The sequence below is a fragment of the Parasteatoda tepidariorum genome, chromosome 8 (assembly GCF_043381705.1).
Source record: "Parasteatoda tepidariorum isolate YZ-2023 chromosome 8, CAS_Ptep_4.0, whole genome shotgun sequence".
Taxonomy (NCBI): domain Eukaryota; kingdom Metazoa; phylum Arthropoda; class Arachnida; order Araneae; family Theridiidae; genus Parasteatoda; species Parasteatoda tepidariorum.
Window position 1 is genome coordinate 85,866,219 of NC_092211.1, and position 15,335 is coordinate 85,881,553.

The 15,335-nt window shown below is 27.9% G+C and overlaps 1 protein-coding gene across 1 annotated transcript in view; it reads right to left on the minus strand.

The window, feature by feature from the left end:
* Nucleotides 1-3,866: 3,866 nt before the first annotated feature.
* The window catches only part of LOC107443870 (protein O-mannosyl-transferase Tmtc3), a 42,278-nt gene continuing 30,809 nt past the window's right edge, over nt 3,867-15,335 (minus strand). Inside the window, exons 17-21 of the mRNA XM_016057875.3 lie at nt 15,083-15,156; nt 14,121-14,241; nt 11,480-11,581; nt 8,092-8,175; nt 3,867-6,439 (exon numbers count right to left, since the gene is read on the minus strand). Coding sequence (XP_015913361.2) covers nt 6,062-6,439; nt 8,092-8,175; nt 11,480-11,581; nt 14,121-14,241; nt 15,083-15,156 — 759 coding nt within the window. The 3' untranslated portion in view covers nt 3,867-6,061. The remainder of the gene's footprint in view (nt 6,440-8,091; nt 8,176-11,479; nt 11,582-14,120; nt 14,242-15,082; nt 15,157-15,335) is intronic.

Sequence of the window (15,335 nt, forward strand, 5' to 3'; positions counted from 1 at the left end):
TGATCTTAATTATAAAATTAGGTTTTACTATGCACTATAACATAAAACATGGAAGAACTACATATATTTTAATTTACTAAGAAATGTATTTATTTGCAATTGTTGCTTTTTAGTTTCCACTTATTTAAAAATTATATAGTAAACAGCTTGAAGTAATAAATGATACATTAGACTAGATTGTAATTATAAACTGTTTTAATATTTGAAATTTCTTTTTGAAAAAGTTTCTTCTGGGAAAGTTTTTTTATTTTTTTTTACAGTTTTTTTTTCAATTGCGGAAGAAACTTGACACCTNACAAAATTCCCTGCTTGCAGGTGAATAATGAGATTTATACATTACCATTTAACAGAACAAAAAATAACAGCATTGATATTCATATAATAAATTAAGAATTACAGTAATTTTCGAGGTATGAGCCTTATTACAAAAACTAAAATAAATTCTCCAACACTATAGACTTAACAGCAACAAGAATAAAATATCAAAAACTTATTTTAAATATGCTTTCTTTCTTAAGGAGAAATAAAAACTTCACAGAAAGGTTATATTAAGTGTAATTGAAAACAATGTAAGTAGGATTTGCAAATCCTGAGTAAAGTGGATAAAAAAAAAATGGAATGATTAATCAGTCAAGAACTAGTATTTTTGTAACTTAAAATAAACAATGAGATCTGGTGGTATATGATATTTGTTGATATGTAAATAATGGAGATTTTTTATTCCTTACGAACAAGTTGGCAACTATGCTTGTCATTTAATTCCTATAGTCATTTAATACAAACATTAGTCATTTAATTCCTTTAGATGTGAAAAAAAAACGTTCGTTATTTGCCACCTACCTTTTAAATTTTAAAAAAAATTCAAAATTATATTTAAACTATTAATGCCAAGGCCCCAATTTTTAATCACCATTTCTGATATTTATATTAAATATCATGAAATCTAGGAAAAACCTGTCTGAAAACTTTATGTTTTAGTGGAAGAATTAAAAACATTTTGTAACCATTGTTGAACAGACAACCGAATTTAGGGTTTATGACTACTAGTGTTCAATTCTACAGACTTGTAATTTTGTACCCAATCCAGAAGACAAGGGAACTCCTGAATCAAGTATTGAGAGAATTTTGTAATAGTGGAGGACTTTTTGATGGAACTAACCTGCATTTGCATTTCATGGAGAGGAAAACTACGAAAACCTCCTACGAATAGCCTGACAGCAAGAGAACTCTAGCCCATGATCTGTCTACCACTGAGGACATTTTACGTCAGCACTGTGGTCGGTGCAAGCCGGATTCGGAATTCATATCGTTTAACCGTCTCTGGGATTCAAACCTGGTTCACCTCATTGGAAGGTGAGAGCTCTATCCCCTGACCCATCACAGATCAAGTAATAACAATGGCAACATTTTGGAATGCACTTCAATTACTTTTTTTTTCACACCTAAAATGTTGAGATAACCCTTTTTTTTCCTTCTTACTTTTAAACTTACGTGTTTCAACACAACAACATATATAAGTACATACTTTTTTATAATAAGTGCATTAAAGAAGTCAAAAATCAAGGAGAAAAAAAACAATTCAAAGAAAATGGATGTTTAAAAAAGTAGAAAATGAAAAGACACATAATTAAAACAAATCAAATTCTATCAGTATTATGAAAAAAAAAACTAATTAAAACAAGTTTATAAATGTTAAAAAAAGGAGACTATTTTTAATTACAAATTTAAATACTACTTTAACACAAATGAAAAACAATAGAAAAAGATCTTTGTGGTTTCAGAGCATATTTAAAATCAAACAAATTTAGATATTCCAAATTATTATTTTTTTAAATCTTGCCTATTTAAAATTTTATTTTAATATTGAAGTTTTATTTAAAGTGCAATTAAAATAACCCCTCACCAGTATATAAATAAAACCACACAACACAAATAACAATTGCAACATGGTATCAGCAATAAAGTAATTAAGCACAGAGTACTTTTTTAGTCCAGAAAAAAAATATCAAAGAATAAAACTAATTACAAAAATAATGTAAAAGTTTTCAGTTGCTAGTTTTTAAATAAAATTTTAATAGTTAATATTTTATACAAATTAAAAGATAATACACAGTAGTGCCTTTTCTGAAAAAAATTACTATAAATACTTAATATCAAATATACAAGAAATATAAAAAACATCAAAATAATAGTTAATAGAAAAATACATATATCTTACAACTAGCAAAATTTACAAATATGTAAAGTATAAAATTGAGTGCTTAAAAAAATACCAAACCATAAAATAGAAAATATTAAAAATAATATCCAAAATTCAGATATGTTGATTATTTTAAAACGCACGAGCAACAAAACATTCATTTCAAGATATCTATCTTGATTTACTCACATATCACAAAATCGTAATGGAAAAAAACAACCTAAATAAACAATTTCAAAAATAATTAATGAAATGAAATTGACCAGAATAAAAAGTTTTCACACACAATTATAAACATAAGGTACAATGAGATTCAGGTAGACCTTCTTACATTATATTTATGGTATAATATCTATGTTTAATTTCACCTTAAAAATTTGAACATTAGTTTGTAAACTTACAATAATTGTTTCAGGACTATCAATTTTTTTATTGAAATATAAAAGGTCAAAAGCCACATAGAAATATATATAATAAAAATATAGTAAGAGCTCCTTTCCTATAAATGGTGTTGTTATAACAACTCAAATCTTGAAATAAGAAAAAAGAAATGCCTTATTTAAATGTTATTTTATTTCTATTGTTATTGTAAAAAGTATAGTTTTTTGTGCATAACATCTCACATTTTAGCTTGAAATAATTCATATAAAATTAAGGATACAACTCTTTATGACTCAATAAATTTACAGTTGAAATAAATGATTTGTGCTAATTTAAAAATTTATTTTTAGTCATAAGTCAATTTATAGTTATACTCTGTAAAGCACTTTTAAATTCTTGGCATCATGACATCGGGCATTGCGGAAATAAAGAAAAAAATTAAATTTGATAAATTAAAGTTAATTTGTGCATTTTTCACAACTTTTTACATTTAATTCAAAAATAATTTTTACTGCTATAAGGAAGAAGGAAACTTTAAACAAAGTTTGACCGGAATATTATCACCGATATCATAGTAATTTGAAACATTTCACCATTTCATTAGATTTCATATTCATCACTTAAATAAACCAAAATAATAACAAAAGTAGAACAGAGTTAAAATTAAATACATATTAACACGTAATAAGTTCTTGTTTACAACACATTCAACAGTATTAATATTTCTTCCTTATATATTGCTTGTATTAAGCAATAAAATCTAGTCATTGAATATCCATTCCACAGAATTGGCAGAATATTTATTTTATTGCTTTAAAGATTTGCATAGATATTTATAGAATAAACCAAATGTAAACTCTCAGTCAAATGTCAATAGTAGAGCTTTAACACATTTGAAGAACATTCAGATTTGCTAGTTTAAAAATGAGTTATCGTCATCTGGCGCAGGGTTGCCACTCTAATCTAGGGGGGGGGGAATCCCTGTGTTTTCCCTGTACACATTATACACAATATATTAAGAGGAAAAACACAATCACTGTTCTCTTGTATGAGCTGTACTCGGTTAACTATACTAGTTATAATTGCTGGAAAAAAAGGAACAGCTGAACATGCTTAAAACAAATAATGCTGTAGTCAATGAAATAGTTTAATGTAGCTGAAATATCATCCTTAAATATCCCACATATTGCATTTTGAGTGGTTACTATTTTTTAAAAGACAAAAAATAAAAAACAAAATTCCCTGCTGTTTCTTTGCTATTTTAGGTAATTTAATTTCCCTGTTATTTTATTATTTAATTTAATTTTTCCCTGTTACTTTATTTAAATTCCCTGTTTTTTCCAGGTATTCCCTATTCTCCATGTGCAGTGACAACCCTGTGATGGTATAGAACATTTATTTAGAAACTTATTTCCATTTTAAGTGATTTATTTTCATAAGATGCTTTGAAAACAGCTTTCTGATGTTTCTTATACATTTGTAAATCACTAGTCTCAAATTCATTATACTGGGTGTTTCACGACCAGACAGACAACTTTCTAGGAAAGATAGGGAAAATTATTAAGAATTTGAATTGGCAGATATGATAGATAACGCATCACATCATGTGCTGGGCCACTTTCCTATTATGAACTGTTTTGATGTGCACCTTGAACTGGTTATTTTAAATTATTTTAATTTCCTGTTAATTTGAATTTTTTTTTAATAATTATTGTCAAAAGCTGCATAATTGCTTATAAATTGCTGGTATATTGTAGTTTAATGATTTAGCAACTAACTTGGCAAATCTTGCCAGATCATAAATTATGATAAAACATCTATGTAATTTTTGACAGTGCTTATTAGAAAACAAAAATTTAAGATTATTTAGATAAAAGCTTATGCAATTCTACCTCCCCTAGAAGTTTATCAGTATGGTTATGAAACACTCTGCATACAAGACAACAATCTCCATCAAATGTAAAAATTAGTAGCAATATATTTAGAGCTTGGTTAAAGAACTTTTAAATAACATGTTATGATCAACAATAAGTATAAAAGCACAATTTACTGTCATAAATTCAATGGGAATATGCTTCGATACATTTTAAAGCTGCTATTTTCGAATTGATATACAATTTAACATGTTCTTCTACTAAACTCTGAATCAAACATCAATAGTAGAAACACAAGAACATTTGAAAAGAATTAATTAGTTAAAGAACATTTAGAAAAAAAAGTTATGGTCAGTTACTAGTTTAGAACAATAATTCATCTTCATAAGTTTCTAAATAAAATCATTTTCATTGGAAATATGATTTTATACATTTTAAAGTTGCCATTCTCAATTCTACTTAATATATAACTTAACATATTCTTCCACTAAGCTCCAGATTTTATGTACAGAATACACATATTTAACATAGGTTTAGGAAGGTTGCATTCCAGTAAAACAAATAAACAAAATCTTTCAAACAGCATTAACATGTAAAGGTTTAGGAAGGCTACTTTTCCTCATTTTAAAGAATAAGCAATTTTCACACTCACATTTTCAGAAAGAAATAGTCTTTTTTTTCCCAATTTCATTAATGTGTTGTAAGCAACACATATGTTTTATTCATTATGTAACCTGCTACAGTATGCATCTTAAAACATAGGTGGTAAAGTAGATAATGCATGCTTACATAAGGATTTAAATTTCTGTGAAAATTGAAAAATAGGTACACAATTTCTTGTGCAAACACTTGAAGACATTAAACTTCTGATTTTGAGTGGATTAAGTATTGCTATACACTAATATATAATTGATAACATTTAACCAGATTTCAAATAGAAAATGTGAACATAAAAATTAAATTATTACAAAACAATCACTAGACTTAAAACAGTAATATTAACTGAGGCCTGAAATAAATTTTTTATTAATGACCTTTTGCTACATAATCACATATTTTCTGATTAATCCCTTGCTAACAGTGTTTCAACACAGCAAAAATTATCACTCTAATCCACTGAAAGCAATAGGTTAATCACAAAAGAAAACTAATTGAATGAAAGCAACATTTGAAACAGGCAAAGAGGTTTTTAAAAATAATTTTATACTAGTCTAGCTTTTCACATTAGGATTTAAATATATTTTATAAGAATCAACCATTACTAAATATTGAAGAAAGCAGCGAGGATGAGAATTTTTTGCATGCATAGCACAGCAACCTGGTTTGAATTTTGTTTTCATGTATCACAAACAATAATTAAAATTCTTTCTTTCAAATTTAACTTCAAAGTTAGTCTGATTTGATTTAATAAACCGTAACTCTTTTATACTCTCAGTCTCACTCTCCCCTTGAATCTCAGCATTCAAAAAAAATAAAAATAAAATCTCTGCCTTTCCACAATCTTAATAAGATATTACACTTTTGCTAAGTCAACATGAATAAACATTCGATAACAAATCATTAGCACCACTCATTCAAAAACCCTATTAATATTTAACTCAACAACTCATCTCTTAATCGATATATTTTGCTGCTGCAATATACTTTGCTCTTTTTTCTTCATTGGCACTGCAGATGAATCTGCATACACTAAGTTCTCTGATAGCTCCATAGACGCAGGTAGGCTAGACGTTGGCTGGATAGATGCGCTATCTTCATTGCTTGATTTAAATTTTGACTTCATGGTATCACTAGTGTGCTTCTTCATTCGCGCTTGGACGATAGACAAATGTCTGTGTAGGTATTCTTCTTTTGGTGCTAAGGATATGGCCTTTAGGAGACAAGCCTCTGCATATTGCAGGAAGCCCCTTTCTACATAAACAACGCACAAGTTGTGAATTGCTTGAATGTTTGTAGGTTCCAATACCAATATTTTTTCATAGCACTAGAACGAAAGAAGGAAGTAAATATTAGCAATGAGTAAAGCAAAAATGAGATTTTTTTTTATTTATAGAAATTTAATTAAAAATTGAAAAATAAGAATACAAAATTTTTAGTTTTTTTTTAACATTGCACCTGAGCTACTCGTAGCCTTAGAGGGCGAACAGCTCTGAGAAAAATCGACTAGAGGTCCATTGTACCCAGACTGATCATAACTAGCGGAAAAGCTTTATAGCTGAAACAAAGTTCAGCAAACTCCCGACAGGAATATCCGGTAGTAACTAGATCTTAACACAATGTCATTTCAGATGCTCAAATCTTTGAGCAGAACAGATCTCACACTCTTAAAGGATATGTCGTGAAGTCAAGATGGCAACCACGACAATGAAGATCACGTGTAATACCCATAATCTAGAGGTGTCTCCAAATGGTGCAGTGACCAGTGAGAAAACCAATGATCTTCCTCAAGCTATTTCTGTTAAGCTGAAGAAGCTCTTTTTGACGCACACCAGGGCAGTCACAATTTAACTCCTTAGCTTGACCTTGATGGTTCGAGTTTTGCTATTTCTCATGGGTAATTTTTCCATAGAGTTGAGCTACTCAAATGGGACATTAGCAACAGCCAAATATTTATTCCTAATGATAAGATGACAATATTTATGCTTGCATTACCACAATTTAGAATGAAGAGCAGATGGTGATAGCTCACTATTGCATCACGCATCCAAAGTGTTCTCAAGCGCCCAACATTGGGTCGGATCTTTAGCGGCTCTGAAACTGAAAATCACGATACACTTTGATGGGTAGTCTTTGCCTCAATTAACTTAATAGACAGTAGCTTTAAAAACATTAAGTCACTAAATTTTAAATTTAAAGCTCAATGAAAAAACCTATACAAAAATTATGTTCCAAAATATTAGTGGGTGACCTCATAAATAGGGAATTATCAATTTTCACGAGTTAACATGGAAAACAGAAGTATAAAATCACTTCAGGTTAATCTTAATAACCAATAATCTGTTATTCAACACACAATGAGGAATGGCTTCGTAGGCATTAATTTTGTTACCTAAAAGTACACTGCCCTCTCTAAAATGATCTTGTAAAAAAGCAGACAGATTTCAGCCAAGTGTGGCACACATGATTTGAAATTAAAGTGATCATTAAAAGTTATAAATCATGCAATTAGTTGGTATTAAAAATCTCCTTCACAAATTCACATTTAATATTCTTATAATAATTTAAAATTTAAATTATATGCTTTAATGCAATCAAATAACTTAAATCTAAATAACTGATTACTGTTTCTGATGATTCTAAGAATGGTTATTTTCCAGGTATGATAAAGGAATTTTCCAAGTTTTTATAAAAAATTCCAACGTTCCCTGATTTTTGGAGCTAAAATAAAATTCCCTGACAATTCCAGGTTTTCCCTGCTATCCGTGACCAGTGGGAACTCTGTATGAATGAAACCTTTGATAAATGTCACAACTGAAAAATTTTATTAAAAAATTTTAAAAAGAACTTAAGCAAAAGTTTAATTGAGAAAAAAAAATAAAGCTTTTAATCCTGAATGGGTTAGCTTAGATATAAAAGTACTATATAACTATAAATAATAAAGTATACGATAAATACATAAAGAAAGATAAAAAATACCTTTTGGGCAGCATCAAGATCTTTAATATGGTTGATATAAATGTCACCAAGGAGAATTAGACCTTTCACATGCTCAGGATGATGCTGAAATAAATTTTATTCAATAATAAATTAAAGGTAACCTCTTTTAAACAAAGAATCTGGAACTCATTTCAATCGATCTAGCTTTCATTCATTTTTCAATTAATTGGTAGACTTTATGAACTTAAGTATCTCGAACATATTAATTTCACTCTTAGTAGTTTTCAGGTGCATTGTTAGAAAACTAAAAAGATTTTTGCAACTGAGCATATCCTCAAAATGCTCTGCTGAGTTTAGAGCAGTGGTCAGAAAAACTACATTATTTTTGTAGTTTACTTTGTTATAAATGTAGTTAACTAGAACTACTTCTTTTTTAAATGTAGCGACTACAAACTACTTTGCAATTGTAATAACTACTTAACTACTGTAAGGTGATGAACTTTGCTGGAGAACTTAATTTAAACCAACGTTCAAAATGGTTATGAATAAGAAATTGGCTTACATTTAATATAAGGGAATAATTAAGAATTACTTATTTGTGTTTACATGAACCAGTTAACTATTCCGAAACTTTTTTTTTCGAATTTGTTCATTTAATCTTCAACGTTTTGTGCCTTTTACGACAGCGAATATTTAATTAAAGAAAGGCGAAACCATCTAATTGTTTAATACTTTTTTATTTCCTCTAAGAAATTAAGTACATCGAAAATACATTCCCTTCCTTTGAAGTAACACCCATGTTTCACGAGTCTGCATTCGCCTGTGAAAGTGTAACTGAAATTATAAATTATTTCATTTTTGGAATGGTTAGTTTATATATTAGTTATATTTGATTTTAAATATGTAATTTTGATTAACGCTCAGCTGCAGCCATAGGGTCATTTTCATTGCACCCATTGGCAGACCCGCAAAGATTTATACCCATCAAATTCAAAAAATTAGTAATTTAACATTAAAAGTAGTTGCCAGGAATCGCAACAAACAACTGTTTTTCTATATCGCACTACCAACTACACTACTTTTTTAAAAAAGTAGCGAGCTACACTACAAACTACGAAAAAAAAGTATCAACTACACTTGTTTTACTACTTATAGTGTGCTACTTCCGACCATTGGTGTAGAGTTCAGTTTAATAGCACGAAGGTCAAAATGTATATTGCACCAAACACTTATTACACCTCTTAATGCAACAAAAATGGTATCACAAACTAAATCTACTTTAGAAATAAAGGGGAAAACAAGCAAAATAGGAGTAATAAGATTTATATTTAATTGTAAACCCCATAGGGGAGGAGAAGATCATAAAGAGGTAAGTGTAAAAAAAAAATTTCATAATTATAAGAGTAATTAGTAACTACTTAAAAAATTAGAAAGCATTATGAAACGTAAATAAAGTTAATTTTAATGATATAAGATTTTGAACTATATTTTTTTATTAAATACTTTTTGTTTTATTAATGTAATTTTTCAGTATAAAAACTTGTTTTGATGATTGCGAAAAAATATTAGAGTTGATAAAATTTAATCCACAATTTTTTGCTATTTTTTAGCAAATTGCATACAAATATCATAAATTCTAAAAATTTCAAAATTACTTGAAGTCAGCAGGCCTAAATATTTAGATTTTAATGTTTAAAATATACAAGTTGAGTTTTATTTAAATATTAGGTGCCATAGTGAATGGTTGTCTCATAATTTTAAACCCCTATCATTAAATACTTTAAGATTCAAAAAGATGTAAAATTCTGAAAATGGTTGTTTTATAATTTCAAACATAAAAAACATTAACTAAGCCAAATTAAAAGCTTTTAATTGTGCAGATAAAATGCAGTCTCTCAATTAATTGTTAAAGAATGAGTATACACAAAAAAAAAAATTATGAGATAATAACTCAAAATTCAATTAAGTAAGCACAAGCTTCAATATAATTTTTTAAAAAATTTGATAAAAATCATATTTCAAATGCAAAATTTACATTTACGCATTTCATAAATATCAGTTAACTTCTTAATAAGAGGATGCAAGATTTGAAACACATAAAGCAGTAGAAAGAAGGGGCAAAATAAGAAACTTCCTATAAATTGGATAAATGTTTTTTTTTTAAAAATGAGTCTCACACTTCTAAAAACTATTAAGTTACATTTTTTCAGAAAATACTTTAAAAGAACATATTGATTTTAAATTGATCATATATAAATAAAATTTTAATTCCACAAAATATTACGTAAAACAGAAACAAGTTAGAGATTTTTTTCATTAATTCTTTTAATTTAAAGCATTAAAATAAGAGGTGCCAACTTTCCTAACTGGCTACCAGCAAACAGAAGTACAACACAGACATCTAAATAGTTAGAATTTACAAAATTTAATTTAACAGAATTATAAGGTAAACAGTGATAAAAAAAACTAACTAACCACCCCGAATAACTTTTAATTTTCATATTGTAGAGCTCAATCTTAATGGTTCAAATGACTGTTATCAAATAAAATAATAAAAAATAGTAAATATTTACCAAAATTTATTCTCCACATGGAATTATTTTTGAATAAACAAATTTTATAACTGTTTGCAAAGATTTTTCAATTTGCTTAAAAAATTCTCAAGATATGGCAAAATATGCAAAAAGCAATTAACTTTAAGGGGTCCAAACTTAAGATCACTCTTGTGACTATATTTCCCAGATTAAGGTTACCCCTTATATTTTAAAAGTCAGAAATCCAAATTCGTCAAAAAAAAAGGTATGTTTATTCACAGAAAGTATGTTTTTGGGTCTGATTCCATAACTTAAAATACTGTTTGCACTAATTTATTAGCACATTTTAGGTCACCTCCTCGAACAAGTAAGATGGAATCCTGAAAGATAAAGATCTGATAATTAGATCAAAAATTATTCTGGGTGGTCCTTTTATTTGGCACACTGTACAAGCTATTTAATTCTAAAATGGTATATAATGTTGTAAAATTTTGCGTGAGTTGACTATTAAATTAAAAAAAGTAATATTTTGATAAAGTTATTAAATTAGGCAAACATGTAGATACTACTTAATTCTATAATGATATTATTGATTTTTGAATTATTTGAGGAATAGAAAAAAATCTTCATACATTACTTGCGAACAGAGAAATTTTTATAACTCTTGTAGTCGAGAGGGAAAATATTTTTAAAAATTACAGCGGAAATTCTCAAAACTGTAACTCTTTTTCACTCAAACCTAAGACTCTTGACTATAAAATCATAATAATCACAGATAAACCGTATGTTTGGTTTCTCTACCTCTGCGAATGAATCATTTTTTTTGTGGCACAAACAGCAATGATTACTAAATAAAATTACTATTTAACAAGTTGTTAATTAGTGATAATTACCTTAAGAAGTTGTTTGAGAAAAGGCACTGCTTCCAGAGGACGGTGATCATCAGTAAGCAAAAGCGCTAAGTTGAAAAGTGCACTTCGAAAGTTTTTCTTTATCTAGAAAAGGAAAACAAATAATAATTGACTACGCACAAATAATAAAATGAAGAATGCAACTGAAAAGCTTATTAAAAAAGGGAAAAGCCTATAAGTCATCATATCATATATTTTCCATATCAATATTGATATGGAAAATAAAAGCATATTTAATTCTAACATATATGTATCCTTTAAAAATGTTTACAATAATTTAGAAAAGAGGAACAGTACAGTGTGAATTTACAAATAAATGTGACAGATACTATTTGCTTTTGTAAAGAAAGGCAACCTAAGTATTTCACCAATTTGTTATTTTAACTACAACAATGCAGTATGTTCCCAATGGGTGTTGTGTAAGTTTATTTTAAAAAATAGAAGTATGAAATAGCAAATTTATAATAATTTTCCACTTAATTTGGCTCAAAAAATAGCTTTGCATTGTTACATTGCTAATAGTTGCATCTATAATAGGTAAATGAATGCACTTACATAACAAAACAAAGCTATAGAAACTCAAACAGGGTTCTGACTCAATTTCAGGAAAAAAAATTCTGGACTTTTCCAGGTATATCAGGAAAATTTCAATGAAAATCAAAGCCATATTTTATCTATACGATGCAATCTTTAATCAGACCACTTTGATTTTTTACTTGTAATGTATTTACTTGTAATATTAGATTCTGTGATAAAAGAAATATCATTAAAAGAGGATAAAAGCATGTAAGTGTCAAGTTTTACAACAAATAATTGTTATAGATGTCAGAATTATGTAACTCGAATCTCAATAACTGATTACTGTTACTGACAATTATTGAAACTGGTTTTTCTGGATATAATGTAGAAGTTTTCCAGTCTTTTTTTTAAAAAAAAAAAAATAAGAATAATAATAATTTTTCTGACTATTTAAAGTTTTTCAGAGGCAAAATTAAATTCAAGGTTTTCCCTGTTCCCTCCTGACCCGTGGGAGCCCTGTTTAAGTGAACAAGTGAGATGCACATGATAAAGATATACACAAGAAAAAGGAAAACAATCTAATTTTGGCACAAAATTAACACATTGGTATCAAAAAATATTTTTACATGGATTGTTTAATCCAAATGTGTGATTAATTTTAAAAGCAAGTGTTATGTCAGATATTTTTTTTGAATAAAATTAAACCAATAAGTAAATTAGCAAAATAAAGAATATTAAAGTATTAAAAAAAAATATACTATAGAAAAACTATAGAAAGGATAAACATGAGAAAATTTTGCATTATTTGACACAAATATTTCAATAATTGAATTTTAACATTTAAAAATCATTTCAGGAATATTGGGTAATAATGGAATTTAGAAGATGTCATCCCCGCGGTGCAAGTTGATGTGAAGGTACTTTTGTTCAATAATATCTTGCTGTCTATGAATAACCAATTTTTTTAATAGAAATAAAACGAAGAAAAGTTTTTTTCTTTCAATAGAAATAAGGTTAAAAAAAATTCTTAAGTTTTAAATTTTATTTTTTCAATTTAAGTTTTAAAGCAGCTAAACTTCTACAGGGTGTCTCAGTTAAGCGTTTCAGAACTTCTAAGAGGGGCATCCTGACGACTCGAAATCATATAGCAATGTGGGGTCGGAAATGCTTTCCTGAAGCGGTGATGTACACAGAAGCACCATAAAGAAAAGAGACCGTAAGTGAAAAATCGCTATAATAATACATTGAAAAAATTATATGGCCTCCTCGGTCACCCGACCTATCATGTCTTGATTTCTGGAGTCATATGAAAACACTGGTTTATGACACCCCTGTTGATAATGCTGGTTGCAAGAATCGCAGTAGCTGCCTGCGAGATATGCCTGGTGTATTGCAGAATGTTCGAATGTCCATGCTCCGGAGATGAGAGGTGTTACATTGTAGCCGGTGGCAGAAACTTACTTTGGCCCATGTACCATATAATTTTTTCAATATATTATTATAGTGATTTTTCACTTACTGTCTCTTTTCTTTATGGTGCTTCTGCGTACGTCACCGCTTCAGGAAAGCATTTCCGACCCCACATTGCTATATGATTTCGAGTCGTCAGGATGCCCCCTCTTAGAAGTTCTGAAACGCTTAACTGAGACACCCTGTATATTTATTCAAATGCATGACTGAGAAGCTTTATGAAAGAACATAGATATATATCAAAATAATATTATGCTAACATATTTTAGAATGTCAAATTTTATTAATATATTTATAAATAGAAAGTTAAATTAATACTTGACCTTTAAATAACACAGTTTTTAGTTTTAAAAAATTCTTGGGAAAAACCTTTGTATTGCTCTCATACTATTTTCTAAATTCACTGAAATTGTAACAAAACAACTGTTTTTCTACGAAGCTCTTTAAATTGCAAATTACAATTATATTATTGATTAGTACATATGTAAAAAAGCATAGATTTAGAACAGAGACGTGAGAAGAGACTTTTTTTTTTCATAATATAACAGAATCATATAGAATAATGTGATAAAATAAAAATGAATGTCAATGCGACTTTTATTGAAATTTATTCATCAGAGTGTTTATTAATTACCTCAATAGCTTCCTTAAACCATCTCTCAGCGAGCGAATTTTCTTTATCATCCATGGCAAGCATTGCAAGATTAAAATAAATTCTCTCGTTTACTTTCCCTTTCTTCAGTAACTTGTGAAGTCTTAAACAGTACAATGAAAACTTTATTAAAAAAATTTATTAACAATTTTTGAACATGATAAAAATAAATAATTATCAGAATCAGATTTATTTCAATCATCACGATATAAACAGACCTAAGACATAAAATTAAAAACAAATTATAATTAGCATTTTGCCATGCTTAGCTTTGTGTTCTGAATAACGCATATTATTTTAAAAGTCTAATATTTTGAAAATATTCAGGTGGGAACACGCTCAAAAATATTTAATAAAGAAATTTATTTATAAAACGCTTTGATGTGTCTGCAAACTCCAATTACTCGGTAAAGGAGGCTTGAAAATTGAAAATCTTTATGTATCTAAATATTCCAATTAGATTTTAATCAGAAAAACATTTTAAGGATGATAACTTGAAAAAGTAAATTTGATTTCATGGGTCATCACAAAATATCAAATTTAAAATATTATTGAAAAAAAAAACTTAATTCAAATTGATAGGCCAGATATTTGAAGTTTAATTATTAAAACAATATGATAGCCAAAGCTTAACAATCATGAAAAAGAACTGTAAAATTTTGATCCATAATTTTCATTAAAAAAACTAAACTTAAAAAATGGCACAACTTAGTTTTATAGCAACACTTTTTTAAATTTTATACTTTTTTAAAGAAAACTTCTTTTGTTCATTTATTATGTTATGACTTTAAATCCCATATTGTAGAATACCTGAATATAATATTCAATATAATTTCCTCCAGTAGTTTCTTAGCATTAAGGTTCCAAACAACTTTTTGAAAATAAATAAAAAAATTAACTAATTTGTTATTTCTTAGCTGTAAACAATTTTTTTTTCTGCATACCTGTCATAGGCCACTTTTCTCTTCAAAGCATTGCCACTCTCTTGTATAAGAACAGCAGAGTTCATCAGTGCTTGCTGAAATGTAGAGTAATAAATATTATTTTAAAATAATAACAATCTTTCATTTTTTAAATTATTAATTTTTACTAATATAGCAAGCATCTAATAACACAACATTAAAAAATTAACAGTAAAAAGAGGTAGAAAAGAAAAACCACTATCACATCGTTTGAAAAACAAACTCTAACTATTAT